The sequence below is a fragment of the Stigmatopora nigra genome, chromosome 16 (genome assembly GCF_051989575.1).
Source record: "Stigmatopora nigra isolate UIUO_SnigA chromosome 16, RoL_Snig_1.1, whole genome shotgun sequence".
NCBI lineage: Eukaryota > Metazoa > Chordata > Actinopteri > Syngnathiformes > Syngnathidae > Stigmatopora > Stigmatopora nigra.
Genome location: NC_135523.1, coordinates 3787590 through 3802102, shown reverse-complemented (window position 1 = coordinate 3802102; position 14513 = coordinate 3787590). Strand labels below are relative to the sequence as shown.

Here is a 14513-nt window from a genome sequence, read left to right as displayed (position 1 = left end):
AATATATTTGAAGTTTTGCAATCGAAATTAAGGGAGTAGTTATTGTCAAAATAAGAAAAATAATTGCAAACCTGCAGAAATGAAATTCATATATATTTGAATAATTTTAATGGACACCGAGACCTCCAGATGATCATTAATTCCTGCAAAAAAAAGTCCGATGACAACTTTTTTTTCCAGCCTGAAAAAAAATGTTATTGCAAACATGATCCAGCATGGTTAGACGATCTTTTATTGGCGATCGTGCGTAAATTATGTCGATCTATCTTATTTGCAACACTTGCATGTTTTATACTTGCTGTGCGGTAAAGAAACGCTTTAAAAAGATCGGTGTTTTTAAAACAATCGATAAACAAAACAAACTTACCAGTGATTCTCAATGATGGTGCACGTGAATGTTGTTAAAAATGTGACGCCAGATGAAAGATCGAACAGCGACAAACCAAACTTTTTGGACATCCCGCTTGCATGCGCGTGTACAAAAATGAACAAACACAAACGCTGTCATTAATGCCATTGGCGAAGCACCGCCTGGTGTGAGGTTAATGAGTGTTTCTTGTTATATTTACTTCAAAATTAAAGCAAACGTTTTCTGGTAATGCCTTTTTCATGATTTTTCCCACATATTAAAGTAAAATCTAAAAATGTATTAGTTAAGTACAATTTTCTTTGATAATGTTTTAAAGATTTAAATTTTAACATGCAATACATCTATTAAATATATCTTTTATTTTGAAGACAAGGTCCTAACAGCCAGTTTTTGTGTATTTGAATAACTTTAACTTTACAAGCTTTGCCTACATTCTTCTTGTGGTTAAACATGCCAGAGTTTTCATTTTGGTGGACAAAAATTCCCTAGATGTCATTAAAATGGGAAATTCTCAATGATGCAACTAGTTGTGCATTTGTTCTTCTACAAATTGCATTTGTTTTTGCATGTGAAAACAAATAATCAAAAGAAAAAAATACATATTTACCAGTATATGAGCTATTATATTGATCATGTAAGTTGTTTTCCTGAGTTGACATAAGCCACAATGCAAATGTGCAGTCAATTTCCATGTTGGTCTAAAAGCAGACTAGTCAGCATATCCTGTCCATTAAAAAGTATAATAGCACTGGATACACACTTCATCTAACCAAAGTCTTTGTGTCTCCATCATGGTTTTGCAAATGGAAAAGTGGTATTTCAACAACTACTCAATTCCACACAGATATAAAGACAAAAGACTGATAAAGAAACATCTGCTGTCAAGCTACATTTGACTTTCTTCTGGGAGAAATATAATAACCCATAAGAATGACGCAATGGGTACTCTGCCAAATCTGACATAACAAATTAAACCCTCATGTTTGTGGTTTTTATGTTTAAGTTATTATTAGGTCCGCAATAGGACTGCACCATTTATATATTTGATTATATATTATATATAGACCCTGAATGCCAATAATTCAGTAGGTTATATTATTTTTTGGGGGCCAAAATGACATTTTTTGTCATAGAGTGACCACTATAAACCCCAATAATGAGGTCAAACTGGCAGTGGACTCTGGCAGCTAACAAGACCTCTTTTGTTTACGATTGTTCTTCATATTGCTGGGCTTTTCTCCAATATGGTTTACCTTCTAACTTGTGTCTGCTAGGCCAATATTTCATAACCTCATTACTTTTAATTGCATTTTGCATGGTTACGTTTTACAGGGATCAGTTGCCCTTTTTGTGTTCATTTGAGGAGGAAGATAGTTTGTGACAGAATAGTGAGGAAAAAATGAAAACACAAATGAAAGCCATTTTTCATATGCCAATTAAAAGAATTGTGCAATGCAAAATGTCATCAACTATTGATGTAGCCTATTCATTTTTCAATTTCAAATGCCAATTACTATGTGTGCAATCAGTTAATGGATAGAGTTGGAGGCTAAAGTTAAATAGTATGTTAGTAACGGCTCATTTGGATGCAAATATGATCAAATTTAATGGAGTGGAGTTATTCAAATGCACTATTATAATATTTTTCGAGGATAAATGTCATTGTGGTACTTAACTTTTATTTAATAAATGAGTTAGTTTATTATTAGGCAATTTTCAAGTGTATTTTCAGAAACTTCTTCTACTATTAGTACATATTTTCTTGTAATTTATTTATTTTATTCCAATTGACTTTAACTGACAGTTTGTCCCTTTACTATAAATATTGATAGTAATACGATAATATTTGTGAATTTGTTTTTGCATAAAACTACTTTTATGAAATGAATTGAACCATGAAAAGTGCCTGGGTGTGTTACATTACTTAATACATGTGAACATTCTTGCATCCTGCATATTTCTGTATGCACATTATTATACTTGCCTAATTTAATATTGCAAACTGTTAAACAAAACATTATGCTTTTCACTGAGGCATTGTATTGCAGAAATGTTTTTTTCTTTTTTCTATTTACAACACTGTGCTTTTCTAACAACACTGGGAGGGTGATGAGATACTCACATCTGTTAGAGATCTGTAAAAGAACACTGAACATGTTGTACAAGATGCTTCAGACACTAGCCAAACAAAATGATAATCATGTTCATAAAACTCCAGCTGAAGAAACTGGGATTCGTCAAAACAATGTCTTGAATCTCATTGTGTGCAAAAGTGGAATTTGACTGTGCTGAATGAAGTACATGCCTTCTACATAACTCTCCCACTACTCTCACATGTACAGTGATCCACATTGTTCGGATTAAGGAAAAAAAAATAAAAGGAACGTTTGTGTGTGGCAACACAGAAAAGTCCAGTGACGTTGAAATTTTAATATTTTGGCCAATGATCTTACAAAGAAGATGTTGTGACATTCCCAATGACATATCATATTTATGCAATGTGACACATCAATTCAGATTAAACAAGGTGGCAATTGTCTCTGTTGCATTGCCAGTGATGATAAATACAATAAAATAAACATTCATAATGACAACAGACAGACATTGTGTGTACAGGGTTTTTCCAAATATTTTTGTGCAACTGTTTACATACCTACTTGTGTCCATATCTTCTGTGGCCGATTATGAATTTGCTTGTTTCTTAGAATTTCTGCTGTAGACATAAAAGGTCTCTCCTAGGTATCATTTGTATATCAAATATATTACTTTTTCAACATAGATGTCCAAATTAAAAACTATATTTTGATTTGACACTCTAAATTGGCCCTAGGTATAGTTGTTTGTCTCCTTGTGCCCTGCAATTAGCTGACCACCAATTAAGGGTGTCCCTCTCTGTCCCAAAGTCAGCTGGGATAGGCTCCAGCACCCCCTGCGAACCTAGTTAGGATAAAACGGTTCAGTAAATGAGATGAGATGGGGGATCGACGCTCGACTACTTTAGTCTATCTGTCACATTTTCTTCCCCCCGTCTACCATCTACTTGTCAGTAATCGATTGTGTTTGAGTTCCACACGAAAAAATGGCGGACCGAGCGCCAGGAGGCTCTCAAAAGCCCAGCTCTAAGGTGACTCTCCCTTTCCGATCTGCATCCCCATTGTTATACTGGCATCGCGTAGGCAAAAGTCATGATATTGTGGGGCGATCGAAAGCTAAACTGTTAACTGGACGTCACGCCCTGCGTGTACGCCATGGTGCTAAGATGCTAATTTTAGCTTGGCTTGTGCGGCCACACTTGCTATCCTGTGGCTTTAGCTTTGCAACATTAGCATTCCTGCTGCAAAAACTGGCAATCTATTCCAGTATGAAACGATTTACTTACTCCTGTATCAACCGGACATAATGTTAAGTGCATATCATAGAAATGTTAAGGTGAAAAATGTGTTATAGATGTTAGATGAGGTTAAATGAGTGATAATGTGGCCTAACAACCGGTGGTGGAGGCCCCCTTGCAATTTATGCGAATTTTCTGTGAATAAACCGAAATAAAAGTCAGATCTGCAATTACATTGACATTAAAATGTATTTCCATTAATGTGAATGAATTGTGGATATTGCGATCTGTCAGTAAACCAAGCAAATAGATGATAATTTCCTGCAAATGTCTAATGTAAATTTCAGAATATTGTTTTTAATTTTATGATTAAAATCGAGACATATGTGTCTGATCTTAGAAATATGATTCTGATAATTTAAAAATGTCAAGCATCAATTAAATATATATGTTAGTCTGATCTTAAATACTGTACTTACCCCACCCCATACATGTTTGTTTTTATTTTTTTCCGCGAAATTCAATGGTGCTACTGTGACAATGTTTTCCAAAATGTGTGATCCAACCCCATGAAAAATAATATATGACTCCTTATAAAGGGTTCAGTTTTTGATCTATGTATTCAATCTGAGTTTCTGAAGTATTTATCTTAAATCCAATTTTAAATAAGTAATAGTTCAATCATAGTAAAGATCCACTTGCTGTTGAAATGTGTTGGAAAGAATGGAACATGCCTTAAAATTAACCATCATCACTACTATAAACTAAAGGAAATGGTGTATGAAATTCTATATCTTGCATCCACAGGCGCTGCTGGAAAGCAAACTGAAGTCTTTCAGCATCGGCAAAATGGCTGTGACCAAGAGAACCCTCAGCAAAAAGGAGCAGGATGAAATCAAGAAGAAAGTCAGTCCCAAAATGTCTATTTTTTATAAATCAAATCTGCAATCTAGTCTGCTTTCTTTGGCATTCCTTCTAAAACTGCAGTTAAAGTTACTTGTGTCATTTTCAAACCAAAATCTATTTTCAGGAAGACGAACGGGCAGCGGCGGAGATCTACGAGGAATTCCTCGCTGCGTTTGAAGGCGGTGGTGAAGGGAAAATCAAAGCATTTGTTCGTGGTGGGATTGCAAATGCTACAAAAGGTAATAATATCATTTATCATGAATGCACAAACACAGTTTGCCTCATTTTAAATGTTATTGTTTTTGTTTTCTATCAGAGGAGAGTGCAACAGACGAGAAAAAGGGCAAACTGTACAAGCCCAAGTCACGCTTCGAGACCCAAACGAAAAACATCCTGCCTTTGGAAACCCCAACTCAGTTTGTACCATTAGACAAAAGACACGTGAGTATTGCATGTCATTTAATGTAGTGACAGAAACATGTATTATATTTATCCTTATCTGTTTTAGCAGTCTGCCAAAAAGACCAGTGAAAAGGAAAAGAAGAAAAGCAACCTGGAGCTTTTTAAAGAAGAACTTAAACAGTATGTCGGAATTTTTTGACTGTATGCACTGAGTTTAAATATGAGCTGACATTTTTAATTGCATTTTTTTGCAGAATCCAAGAGGAGAGGGACGAAAGACACAAATTGAAGGGACGAGTTAGTCGTTTTGAACCACTTGGTGGAACGGAAGGAAGGCGTTCATGTAAGTCTCATCAAAAACTCCATTTATGTATTAACAACAAAGGTTAAAAAAAAAAATCTAGGCTCCTATTCATTTGCGCCAACATAAAGGCGCCTTTAACTTAAAGCAAAATTTACACTGCCTCTCTGCTTCTTTTAGCGGATGAGTTTCCACGAAGAAACCGTCCATCCAGTGGTAATTTTGACTTTGTGGCAGTGAAGATAATTCACTAAATGTGTTTTTTTAAAAATTATTTTTCTTTCCCAAGAACACATGTCCACACATCAAACAAGGAATTTGAGGAATTTTTTGTCTTCCTATTTTTGTGTGTTTACAGTTTTAGATGACTGCGCTCCAGGTTCCCACGACGTTGGCGACCCATCCACTACTAACTTGTATCTGGGAAACATCAATCCACAGGTATAATGAGATAAATAGTCCACCAATATGAACATGAATGGTATTCGGATTACAGAAGTAACATGGCCTACTTTCTTTTAGATGAACGAGGAGATGCTGTGTCAAGAGTTTGGCCGCTATGGACCATTGGCTAGCGTGAAGATCATGTGGCCCAGGACGGATGAGGAGAGGGCACGGGAGAGGAATTGTGGCTTTGTGGCCTTCATGAATAGGAGGGATGCTGAGCGGGCCCTCAAAAATCTCAACGGTATTTGCCTCCTTTACTTCTGTCATACACGAAAGAGGCTTGATTGGCAAGTTTGACAGTCAATTTGAGTATTTTTTGTTCTTTTAATTGCAGGAAAAATGATTATGAACTTTGAAATGAAACTGGGATGGGGTAAAGGCGTGCCTATTCCGCCCCATCCCATCTACATCCCCCCGTCCATGATGGAGCACACTCTCCCGCCGCCTCCCTCTGGCCTTCCTTTCAACGCACAGCCCCGAGAGAGGCTCAAGAACCCAAATGCTCCAATGGTCCCTCCACCTAAAAACAAAGAAGACTTTGAGAAGGTAACTCACAATGACGGCTCTCCTTTCATGTATTTTTTTTCATTTTTATTTCTACATCTGTTGCTTTAATAAATGCTAGACGATATCACGAGTGAAAGGTAGCTCCTGTTAGCCATTTTTGCTTTGATTTAGATGACTGAATGTTTTTGATAGAGGTGTTGCCTAGGTTAGTGTCACTTGTCAAATGCTATTTTTTTTATATTTCACTTGTTGCCTTTTTAACAATACTCACGTTCTATGTTTATTATCTGATGTTACTTCATATACAGACTCTGTCGCAAGCCATAGTCAAAGTGGTTATCCCAACAGAAAGGTACATGTTTTTTTCCTTTTCCCCCCTAAATTGGTGTACAATCTCAGAAAACTTAAGTAAACAACATCCCTTGATGAAGCTAGATCATTTGATCAATGCATGCTACGGGGGGCGGGGCAGCGTAAGTGAGCAATGGTGGTCTCTTCAAACATGCACACACATACGTGGGTTTTTTTCCCCCTCAAAAATTCAAACATAGATATATACGTGGAACCTCCAAAGTGGAATGCTTCGAATCTGTACGTTAATGTAAAAAATGTGATTCATCAGCAAATGAATGGGAAACACAATCACTTAGGATTAAAATGGAAAGGGCTAAATTTAGGTTTGTGGTTCTTTTACTGTTGCTAGTAATTTAACTTTAACAAAAGCAATGACCATATAAGCCTACAACAATTTTGCTTAGTATATAAAGTACCATAAAGCGCACTTAAAAGTCTTAAATTTTCTCAAATAGACAAGGCGCCTTATCAGTGTGCTTTATATATGAAAAAAATGAAATGTATCATTCATTGAAGGTGCGCCTTATAATGCGGTGCACCTTATAGTTGTTAAAATACAATACTTGCAAAAACAGGATAATCCCAATACATTAGTTAATGAGGTTTATTATAACTATTTCTCAAAAACCAGAGGCACATTTAGCATTTAGCAAATGTCCTATATGTACAAAATTATGATATAGGTCGTCTTTGACACTTCACCAAAAATAACAAAAGTATGCTTTCACCCATTATTTTTTTCACACAAGTTGCATTCAACTTTGAAGGTTCCTCTGTATTGGCCTGGCATGTTAGTTTAGCAGCCGTACGTATCACATTGCATTTGTCGCCGCACCACCTGTAATCTTAGCCATTCGTCGGCACCGTCTGACTATTGCTCACCTTCGTCGTCCTCCTCCCTCGGTGGCCTTTGTCCCGCCATTGGAGCCCCTGAACACACCAATCTGGCCCCACTGCCAAATCCAAACAAGCCACTCTGACTTAGCCTAGTCACGACCTTTGACAATGGCCTTGGTGAGCAGCACACGTTGAACTGTCTGCGGCAGCGCGGGACCCGAAAAAGGCGTCATGGGATGGATTGGGAAAGTATACGGGATTGTACCCCGCCATTGGTACGATCGGCTTCAATACCAAGTAATTGTGATCTGTGTTGACATCATGACCTAATGAATCAATTCGGCCACCATCTGACAACAAATGACCGCCGGTGAGCCACACGGCATCATCGCTAATACGTTGATGCTCCCTTAGACAGTACATCACCAAAGTTAGAAGAGCAAAGTGACGCACTGAGAGGCAACATGTGGACTAACTTTGTCCAGGCGTTTTTGACCTATCAGTGTGTCACCTTTCCCGAGTGTCTTTTTTAAAAGAGTCTGAGCAGTGCATTAATATGATTCAAATCAGCTGCACATAAGACATACAGACACCAGGGTATTTATGATAGTGCACTAAAATATTAGTCGTTTACATTATTAATCAAAGAGATAGATTGTTTGGAATTTATGCTTGGTCACATGACATTTTGAATGTTGCCTCTCTTTTAAGGCATTTAGCATTACATTTTCCTCATAAAAGTATAGCATTAAAAAGGGATGCCTTAAATGATTATTTATTCAAAAACTGATTTGGGATTAAGAATAAATGGTCACCAATAGTTTAACATGTAATTAATTTTTTTCTTTGGTTGCTTTCAAAGTCAAAATAAAAATCTGTGCTTGTTTCGTTATTTTATTTTATTTTTTTTACTCATAAATTGTCATTTGAGAGGCAACTTTTCAAAGCATTTTAAACTCCCTAGCCTAAACGGAAATGTTTAGTTTAGCCATTTATACTTCCCAGTCAGTCTGAATCTGTTTGCTTTAACTGTGTCTTTCTTGTAGGAATTTGCTCTCTCTCATCCACCGAATGATCGAGTTTGTGGTGCGTGAAGGCCCCATGTTTGAAGCTATGATCATGAACCGGGAAATCAACAACCCCATGTACAGGTCAGCCATCTTTCCCCATAGACACTAAAGTATACTCTCAGCTTTTATGATAATTTAATTGGTATCCTCTCCCAAAGGTTTCTGTTTGAGAACCAGAGTCCAGCACATGTTTACTACAGGTGGAAACTCTACACCATACTGCAGGTTAGCTCACATCTTATGTTAAGCTACCCCCAGGAAGTCGTGGTTATCTCTAACCATTTTTTTTTTTATGTTAACCTAACAAACTGAAATTTCCAGGGCGAAGCACCGGTCAAATGGCGGACTGATGACTTTAGAATGTTTAAAAATGGCTCCCTGTGGCGCCCGCCGCCACTCAACCCATACCTCCACGGTCCGTATGATGATGGTGAGGAGGAGGAGGAAGAGGAAGACTTACTCAAGAAAGGCAGCTTAAAAGAAGAGTAAGATTGTATGATAATAGCGGATGTGTGTTTAAAGTCAGCTAATCCTGGAATGTTTGTATTTGAAGTGAACGAGACAAGCTCGAGGAAATGTTGCGCGCCTTGACGCCGCGGAGAGGCGACGTCGCCGAGGCCATGTTGTTTTGCCTCACTCACGCAGAGGCCGCCGAAGAAATCGTGGAATGTGTTACAGAGTCGCTTTCCATCCTCAAGACCCCTCTACCCAAGAAGGTAAACATGCAAACTTCAACTAATCATAAGACACTTAAAGATTCTTTTAATCATTGTCATTTTTTTCAGATTGCACGGTTATATCTGGTGTCTGACGTGCTGTACAACTCATCTGCCAAAGTAGCCAATGCTTCCTACTACAGGAAATTGTGAGTTACTTGGGAAATCTGTCTTCATTTTTTGTGATAGCATGTTTTTTTCCCCACAAATTGTGAAAATTCCCTTTTTATTCCTATTAAACTGATTGTTTATTTCCTCTTTTTCAGTTTTGAGGTGAAGCTCTGTCAGATATTTGCCGACCTTAACGCCACATACAAAACCATCCAAGGTCATCTTCAAAGTGAAAATTTTAAGGTATGCATGGCAATAAAGCCACCAAAAAATGTGACTTCATTTTTTTTTTTGGTCATTGAACTCTTCTCCTTGGTTACAGCAACGCGTGATGTCCTGTTTCCGAGCATGGGAGGATTGGACCGTGTATCCCGACCCCTTCCTAATCAGGTTGCAGAACATATTTCTGGGTCTTGTAAATCTGGCTCCTGAAAAGGAACCAGTAGGAATTCCTGTAGAGGTAAATGAAGTATCTGTTTATAGCAAATGACAAAAAACGGAATGTAGATTGAAGTCTTAAGACTACACTCAATATTTAACTTGACTTTTTTTGTGCAGCCCGAGCCAACGGAGGACATTGACGGCGCCCCAATAGGCGAGTACGTGGATGGCTCGCCAATTGAAGACATGGACGGAATGCCAATCGACGAGGGGCCCATCGATGGGAACATAATGGACGGCGCCCCCCTGGATGACTTGGACGGCGTTCCCATTAAGACTATGGAGGAGGATATCGATGGGGTACCCTGTGAGTAAAATGAAGGGACGAATGGCGATGTTTTGCTGTAGGGATTCATTTCAAAACCAATTTCTCCTCCCTTTTCAAGTCGACCAATCAAAGGAGGTCACTTTCAAGGTGGCGCCTTCAAAGTGGGAAGCCGTGGATGAGTCAGAGCTGGCGTCTCAAGGTTAGACCAGTCAAGCGCTTCCATTTTTAGAACGTATTCGTAATCTGTTTTTCCATTTTAACATATTGCTTGGCCTTCAGCTGTAACCACCTCAAAATGGGAAGCATTTGATCAGCCCGAAGAGCCAAAAGGGTGAGCCTCAGTGGTAATAAAACAGTCGCTTATACTACATACTAAATTAACCAACTTGTGGATGCTTAAAGGTACGCGGAGAATAGCGATGACGAAAAAAGCCCACGTTCGACGGCTGCCACACCAAGTTACTCCAACCCCGTCAGGGAAGAAACTGACCATAAGGCCAAACTATCTGAAATGAATGAGGAGAAGCGAACCAAGTTACGAGAGATCGAGGTAAGAGAAGGGACAATAATTGTTGTGATAAGTTGAAAATAGTGTCCAGATTTGTCACCATGACAACCTTCCCAACCAGGTGAAAGTCATGAAATTCCAAGACGAGCTGGAATCAGGAAAAAGGCCCAAAAAGCCTGGCCAGAGCTTTCAGGAGCAGGTGGAACACTATAGGGACAAACTACTCCAGAAGGTAGCTTTGAATTGGTTCTTAAAATGGACATTGACAAACCACAAAACATGAGCAATCCACTTTATTAAAAAAAAAAAATATTGATTTTCATTGCATTGTTGCAGGAGAAGGAAAAGGAGAAATTAGAGCGTGAAAAGGAACGGGAAAAAGAACGGGAGAAGAAGGATAAAGAGAAATCAGATGCAAGACTCAAAGACTTGAAGAAGGAGAAGGAAGATACGCCCACCAGGAAAGACAAGTGAGTCATACAAGCACTCAATGGTCTGTTTTGAAGTAGTCATTCACATGCGTCTTTTTTGTCTGGAAAGGTATTCGTCGCCGGCTGTCGAGAGGAAACGGCGACACAGCAACTCGCCCAGCCCCACCCCCACCCGTGGCGGTGGTGGTGGTGGTGGTGGTAGTGGTGGTGGTGGTAGTAGCAGCAGGCGTGGCCGCTCGCCATCCCCTCGCTCAGAGAGGTCCGAGCGCTCCTACACGAAGGACACGTCATCGCGCCCATCTCACAAGGACTCGCCCCGATCCGTTGTCAAGAAGTCTTCAAAAAGGTAATGCACGAAAGATGGCCTAGATGTGTTTTCAATGTTTTTTTTATTGAATGTGTTATTTATCATGAATTTCAACCTTTTGCCCCTCCCAGATCTCCATCATCACCTCGCACGCCCAAGCGATCTCGGCGGTCGCGCTCTCGTACCCCCAAAAAGTCGTCCAAGAAGTCCCGTTCCAAATCTAGGTCCCCACACAGCCGGTCTCACAAAAAATCAAAAAAGAGTAAACACTGACACCGAAAACTACCTTTTGAAAATACCGCCAACGCCACATTGTAGTGTAACGGAGATGTTGTAATATAAAGTCAATGATGTGCGCGTGAGTGGGGAGGTCTCATTCTTGTTTTATATTGTATAAAAATGTTCTCGTTTGTGGGTTTTTCTCAACACCTCCCCAGTGGAATTGATAGTGATGACAATAGTCTGCTTTTCATTCATGCTGTCATTTTCTGTTTTTGTAGTCCTCATTCAAAAATAATTCCTAATAAAAAGTTCATTTTTAGATCTTCTCCAAGTGTACCTTTACTACTCGCCACAAGAGTGCATCGTGGCATCACATTTAATTTAATGGGATAAATTATGAATTTTAATTTGCATTTGATGATGTAGATTGTAGAGACTGATACTGCTTTAAGATGGCATCTGACCAATGACGACTAGCTTTTCTGATCACCTGACTACTGATGTGAGTACCGGTTCTGATCTACTTTATGTTATCTATGAGAAATATTAGCATAGTAATGAATGCCAGGAAATGAGTGGATCCAAACATATATTATGCACTTTTTACTTCTGATAAGAAGTTAATCTAACATTTTTATGATTTACTTAGCCGGCAATTTTAACAACCATGCTAATATGCTCTTAATTTCAGAATCACCTTTTGAATTAGCACAAAGATGACCGATGTAAAGCCGTTTTAATTCGAGTCAAGTGAGTAGAAACAGTACACGCACACACGTGGTCATGGTAAGAAGCGATAAAAGAATCAATTTAATGTAATTGTTTAACAAAAACGTTGCAAATACTTATCCGCAGAATGTATATTGAAGCATCGCGCTGTTGTGTGAAATGTGTGTTTAAAAATATACAGGTCTGTGTGAAAATAAGGATTGGAATAGTTCAACCAAGTAGAAAACGACATTCATAAAAAAATATTTTTCCTTGTATATACAGCCCTACTATTCTTGTTTGCCCGATTTACCTAAATCTGCAAATGTTTTGGCATCGGTGTATTGTTTTATACAGTATAGTGTCCGAGTTATTGTTAGATCTCCCATTCATTCCATGTGCACTCAGGAAAATAATATTAATAATACTTAAAACACAAAAATTGATACAATATTTTCAAACTAAAGCATGAAAATCAAAAACAAGACACTGTAGCGCCACCTAGTGGAAATCTAGGTCAAACCCAAAAGATTGGTGTATTTTATTTATATATCTATTTGTTTATCCATTCACTCACAATAAGAAAATAGATCATACACACACTCACACACGCCTGTCTTGTCATTTTGTATTAGTACCACAAATAAAAAAAAGTGCAAACTTCCCAGACACTAAATGGCACTGATGGCACAAGAAAAAAAGGAAAATAAAAATAAAATGCACAAACATACAAATGCATTCACTTGATTTGATTAGTACCAATTCATAATTAATGAAAGAAGTGCCAATCATCTGTTAAAAGAACATAAAAAGACCATTTGAGAGAAAGAAAAATATTCCGAAAATAGAATATAAGATAATTTGAAGGGAAAACAAGAACAAAGTCCTAATTTTTAAGAGAGAAATTGTATGAAAAACATTTTTCACAAGTGGTAATTTTATGATAATTATGTTTCTTTTAGGAAATATTAAAAAGAAATAAATGAGTAAATAAAATATACATTACATTTAATTACATTTTTAATATTTCTCCTGGGAAAAAAGGACTTCATTCTCGCATTGCTGTCATTTTATAGGTATTGTTGCTCTTAAATCTATAATAACATTACTACTTTAATCTTGCACAAATATTATTTTCCACTGTAAAATTAAAAAAAAAACAAATCAAATGAAACCATCATTTGCTGTGAATGAAGTGAACTCTGCAGTTTTAATGTGCACATAAACACTGCAGGAAAAAAAGGCCCCTGTAAACATGCCATGAGAAGAAATAATTAAACCAGGACAAATGGAGATTCAAAGCCTATAATGTAAAACCCCCTTTAACATTAGCGCATAAACCCATTCACACATTGTTCTTGGAAATATATATACGGCATGATTTTTATTTTTCCTCCTCTATTTCCAGAAAAAACGCAGTCAAGTCAGTTACATTGTCCTTGCGTCGTGTCTCCCTCCTCATTGGCTCGAAAAATAACGAGTCCATTCTCCAGGTTCGGGATTGTCCTGGTAATGATGTCCATCAGGGGCTGGAAATTTGGATCTCAGCACTGCTCAGACACAATGAAGCCTTCTTTCTCATGGCCCGCCGGTTCTACCTCGGCGTACGACGGGTGACCCGATCCACGGCGGAATTTCATGGCCGGCCATCTGCTCGGTCGTCTCTGAGGACGCACAGTGAGGTATGTTTAAATGCTAATAATACAAGTGCAATACACTCTTCTGTTTTGCTTTGCAGAGTGGCTCAATGGCTCACCTCAATTAAGAAGAGGCTGGCAGCCGATGTGGGGTGATGGTAGATGTAGACTGTAATCATCACGCCCGCTACCATAATGAGCATCACCAGCAAGACGCCCAAAATCAAACCCGTGTGTAGAGGGTGCGCGCCAGCCGCCCGGTTCACTGCACTGTCAGCTGGCATCACTACAAACACACAAATAAGGATTCATTATAGCCTCATTACAGGTAATTCACATTTTGTGCGGCCCGAGAAAGTAAATGATGAGTTGTATGGTCAGATTCATATAAAGATGATAGATGTATAGGGAATATTTCACCCTGCTTCCCCTTTTTAAATCAATACTTACAGGTTTGTACTCATTTGGATGTCCAAAAATAATTTTTCGATCAGCATATATAGGAAAAGCTAACATTTATCATTTAATTTCGGCAGCCTTGTTGGAAGACATAATGGAATCATTCACCAGATGAAATTGAAACTATGATGTGGCCCACGACAAAATATGAGTTTGACATCATTGTGGTAAGTGCATATG

At 38.2% G+C, this 14513-nt stretch overlaps 2 protein-coding genes across 7 annotated transcripts in view; one reads left to right on the top strand and one right to left on the bottom strand.

Moving 5' to 3' along the window:
* The first annotated feature begins 3362 nt into the window (after positions 1–3362).
* u2surp (U2 snRNP-associated SURP domain containing) lies at positions 3363–11848 on the top strand. Of its 5 annotated transcripts, XM_077736111.1 has the most exons (26): positions 3363–3494; positions 4509–4607; positions 4732–4846; positions 4924–5048; positions 5119–5189; positions 5264–5352; positions 5491–5526; positions 5669–5751; positions 5833–5998; positions 6092–6303; positions 6573–6616; positions 8502–8606; positions 8684–8750; positions 8847–9010; positions 9079–9241; positions 9311–9390; positions 9508–9595; positions 9675–9812; positions 9911–10100; positions 10180–10260; positions 10341–10392; positions 10464–10611; positions 10691–10801; positions 10906–11039; positions 11110–11346; positions 11439–11848. In XM_077736111.1, the coding sequence occupies exons 1-26, from the start codon at positions 3450–3452 to the stop codon at positions 11578–11580; spliced, it is 2985 nt and encodes a 994-aa protein (XP_077592237.1). In that variant the 5' UTR covers positions 3363–3449; the 3' UTR covers positions 11581–11848. The 5 variants fall into 5 exon arrangements, with proteins under 5 accessions (XP_077592237.1, XP_077592234.1, XP_077592233.1 ...); XM_077736108.1 differs by lacking the exon at positions 5491–5526; XM_077736107.1 differs by lacking the exon at positions 5491–5526 and having other exon boundaries at positions 5116–5189.
* Positions 11849–12248: 400 nt separating this feature from the next.
* plxdc2b (plexin domain containing 2b) overlaps positions 12249–14513 on the bottom strand; it is a 37156-nt gene continuing 34891 nt past the window's right edge. For both annotated transcript variants that reach the window (XM_077736138.1, XM_077736139.1), the window contains exons 13-14: positions 13994–14160; positions 12249–13901 (exon numbers count right to left, since the gene is read on the bottom strand). In XM_077736138.1, the coding sequence (XP_077592264.1) occupies positions 13782–13901; positions 13994–14160 (287 nt within the window). In that variant the 3' untranslated portion in view covers positions 12249–13781. The remainder of the gene's footprint in view (positions 13902–13993; positions 14161–14513) is intronic.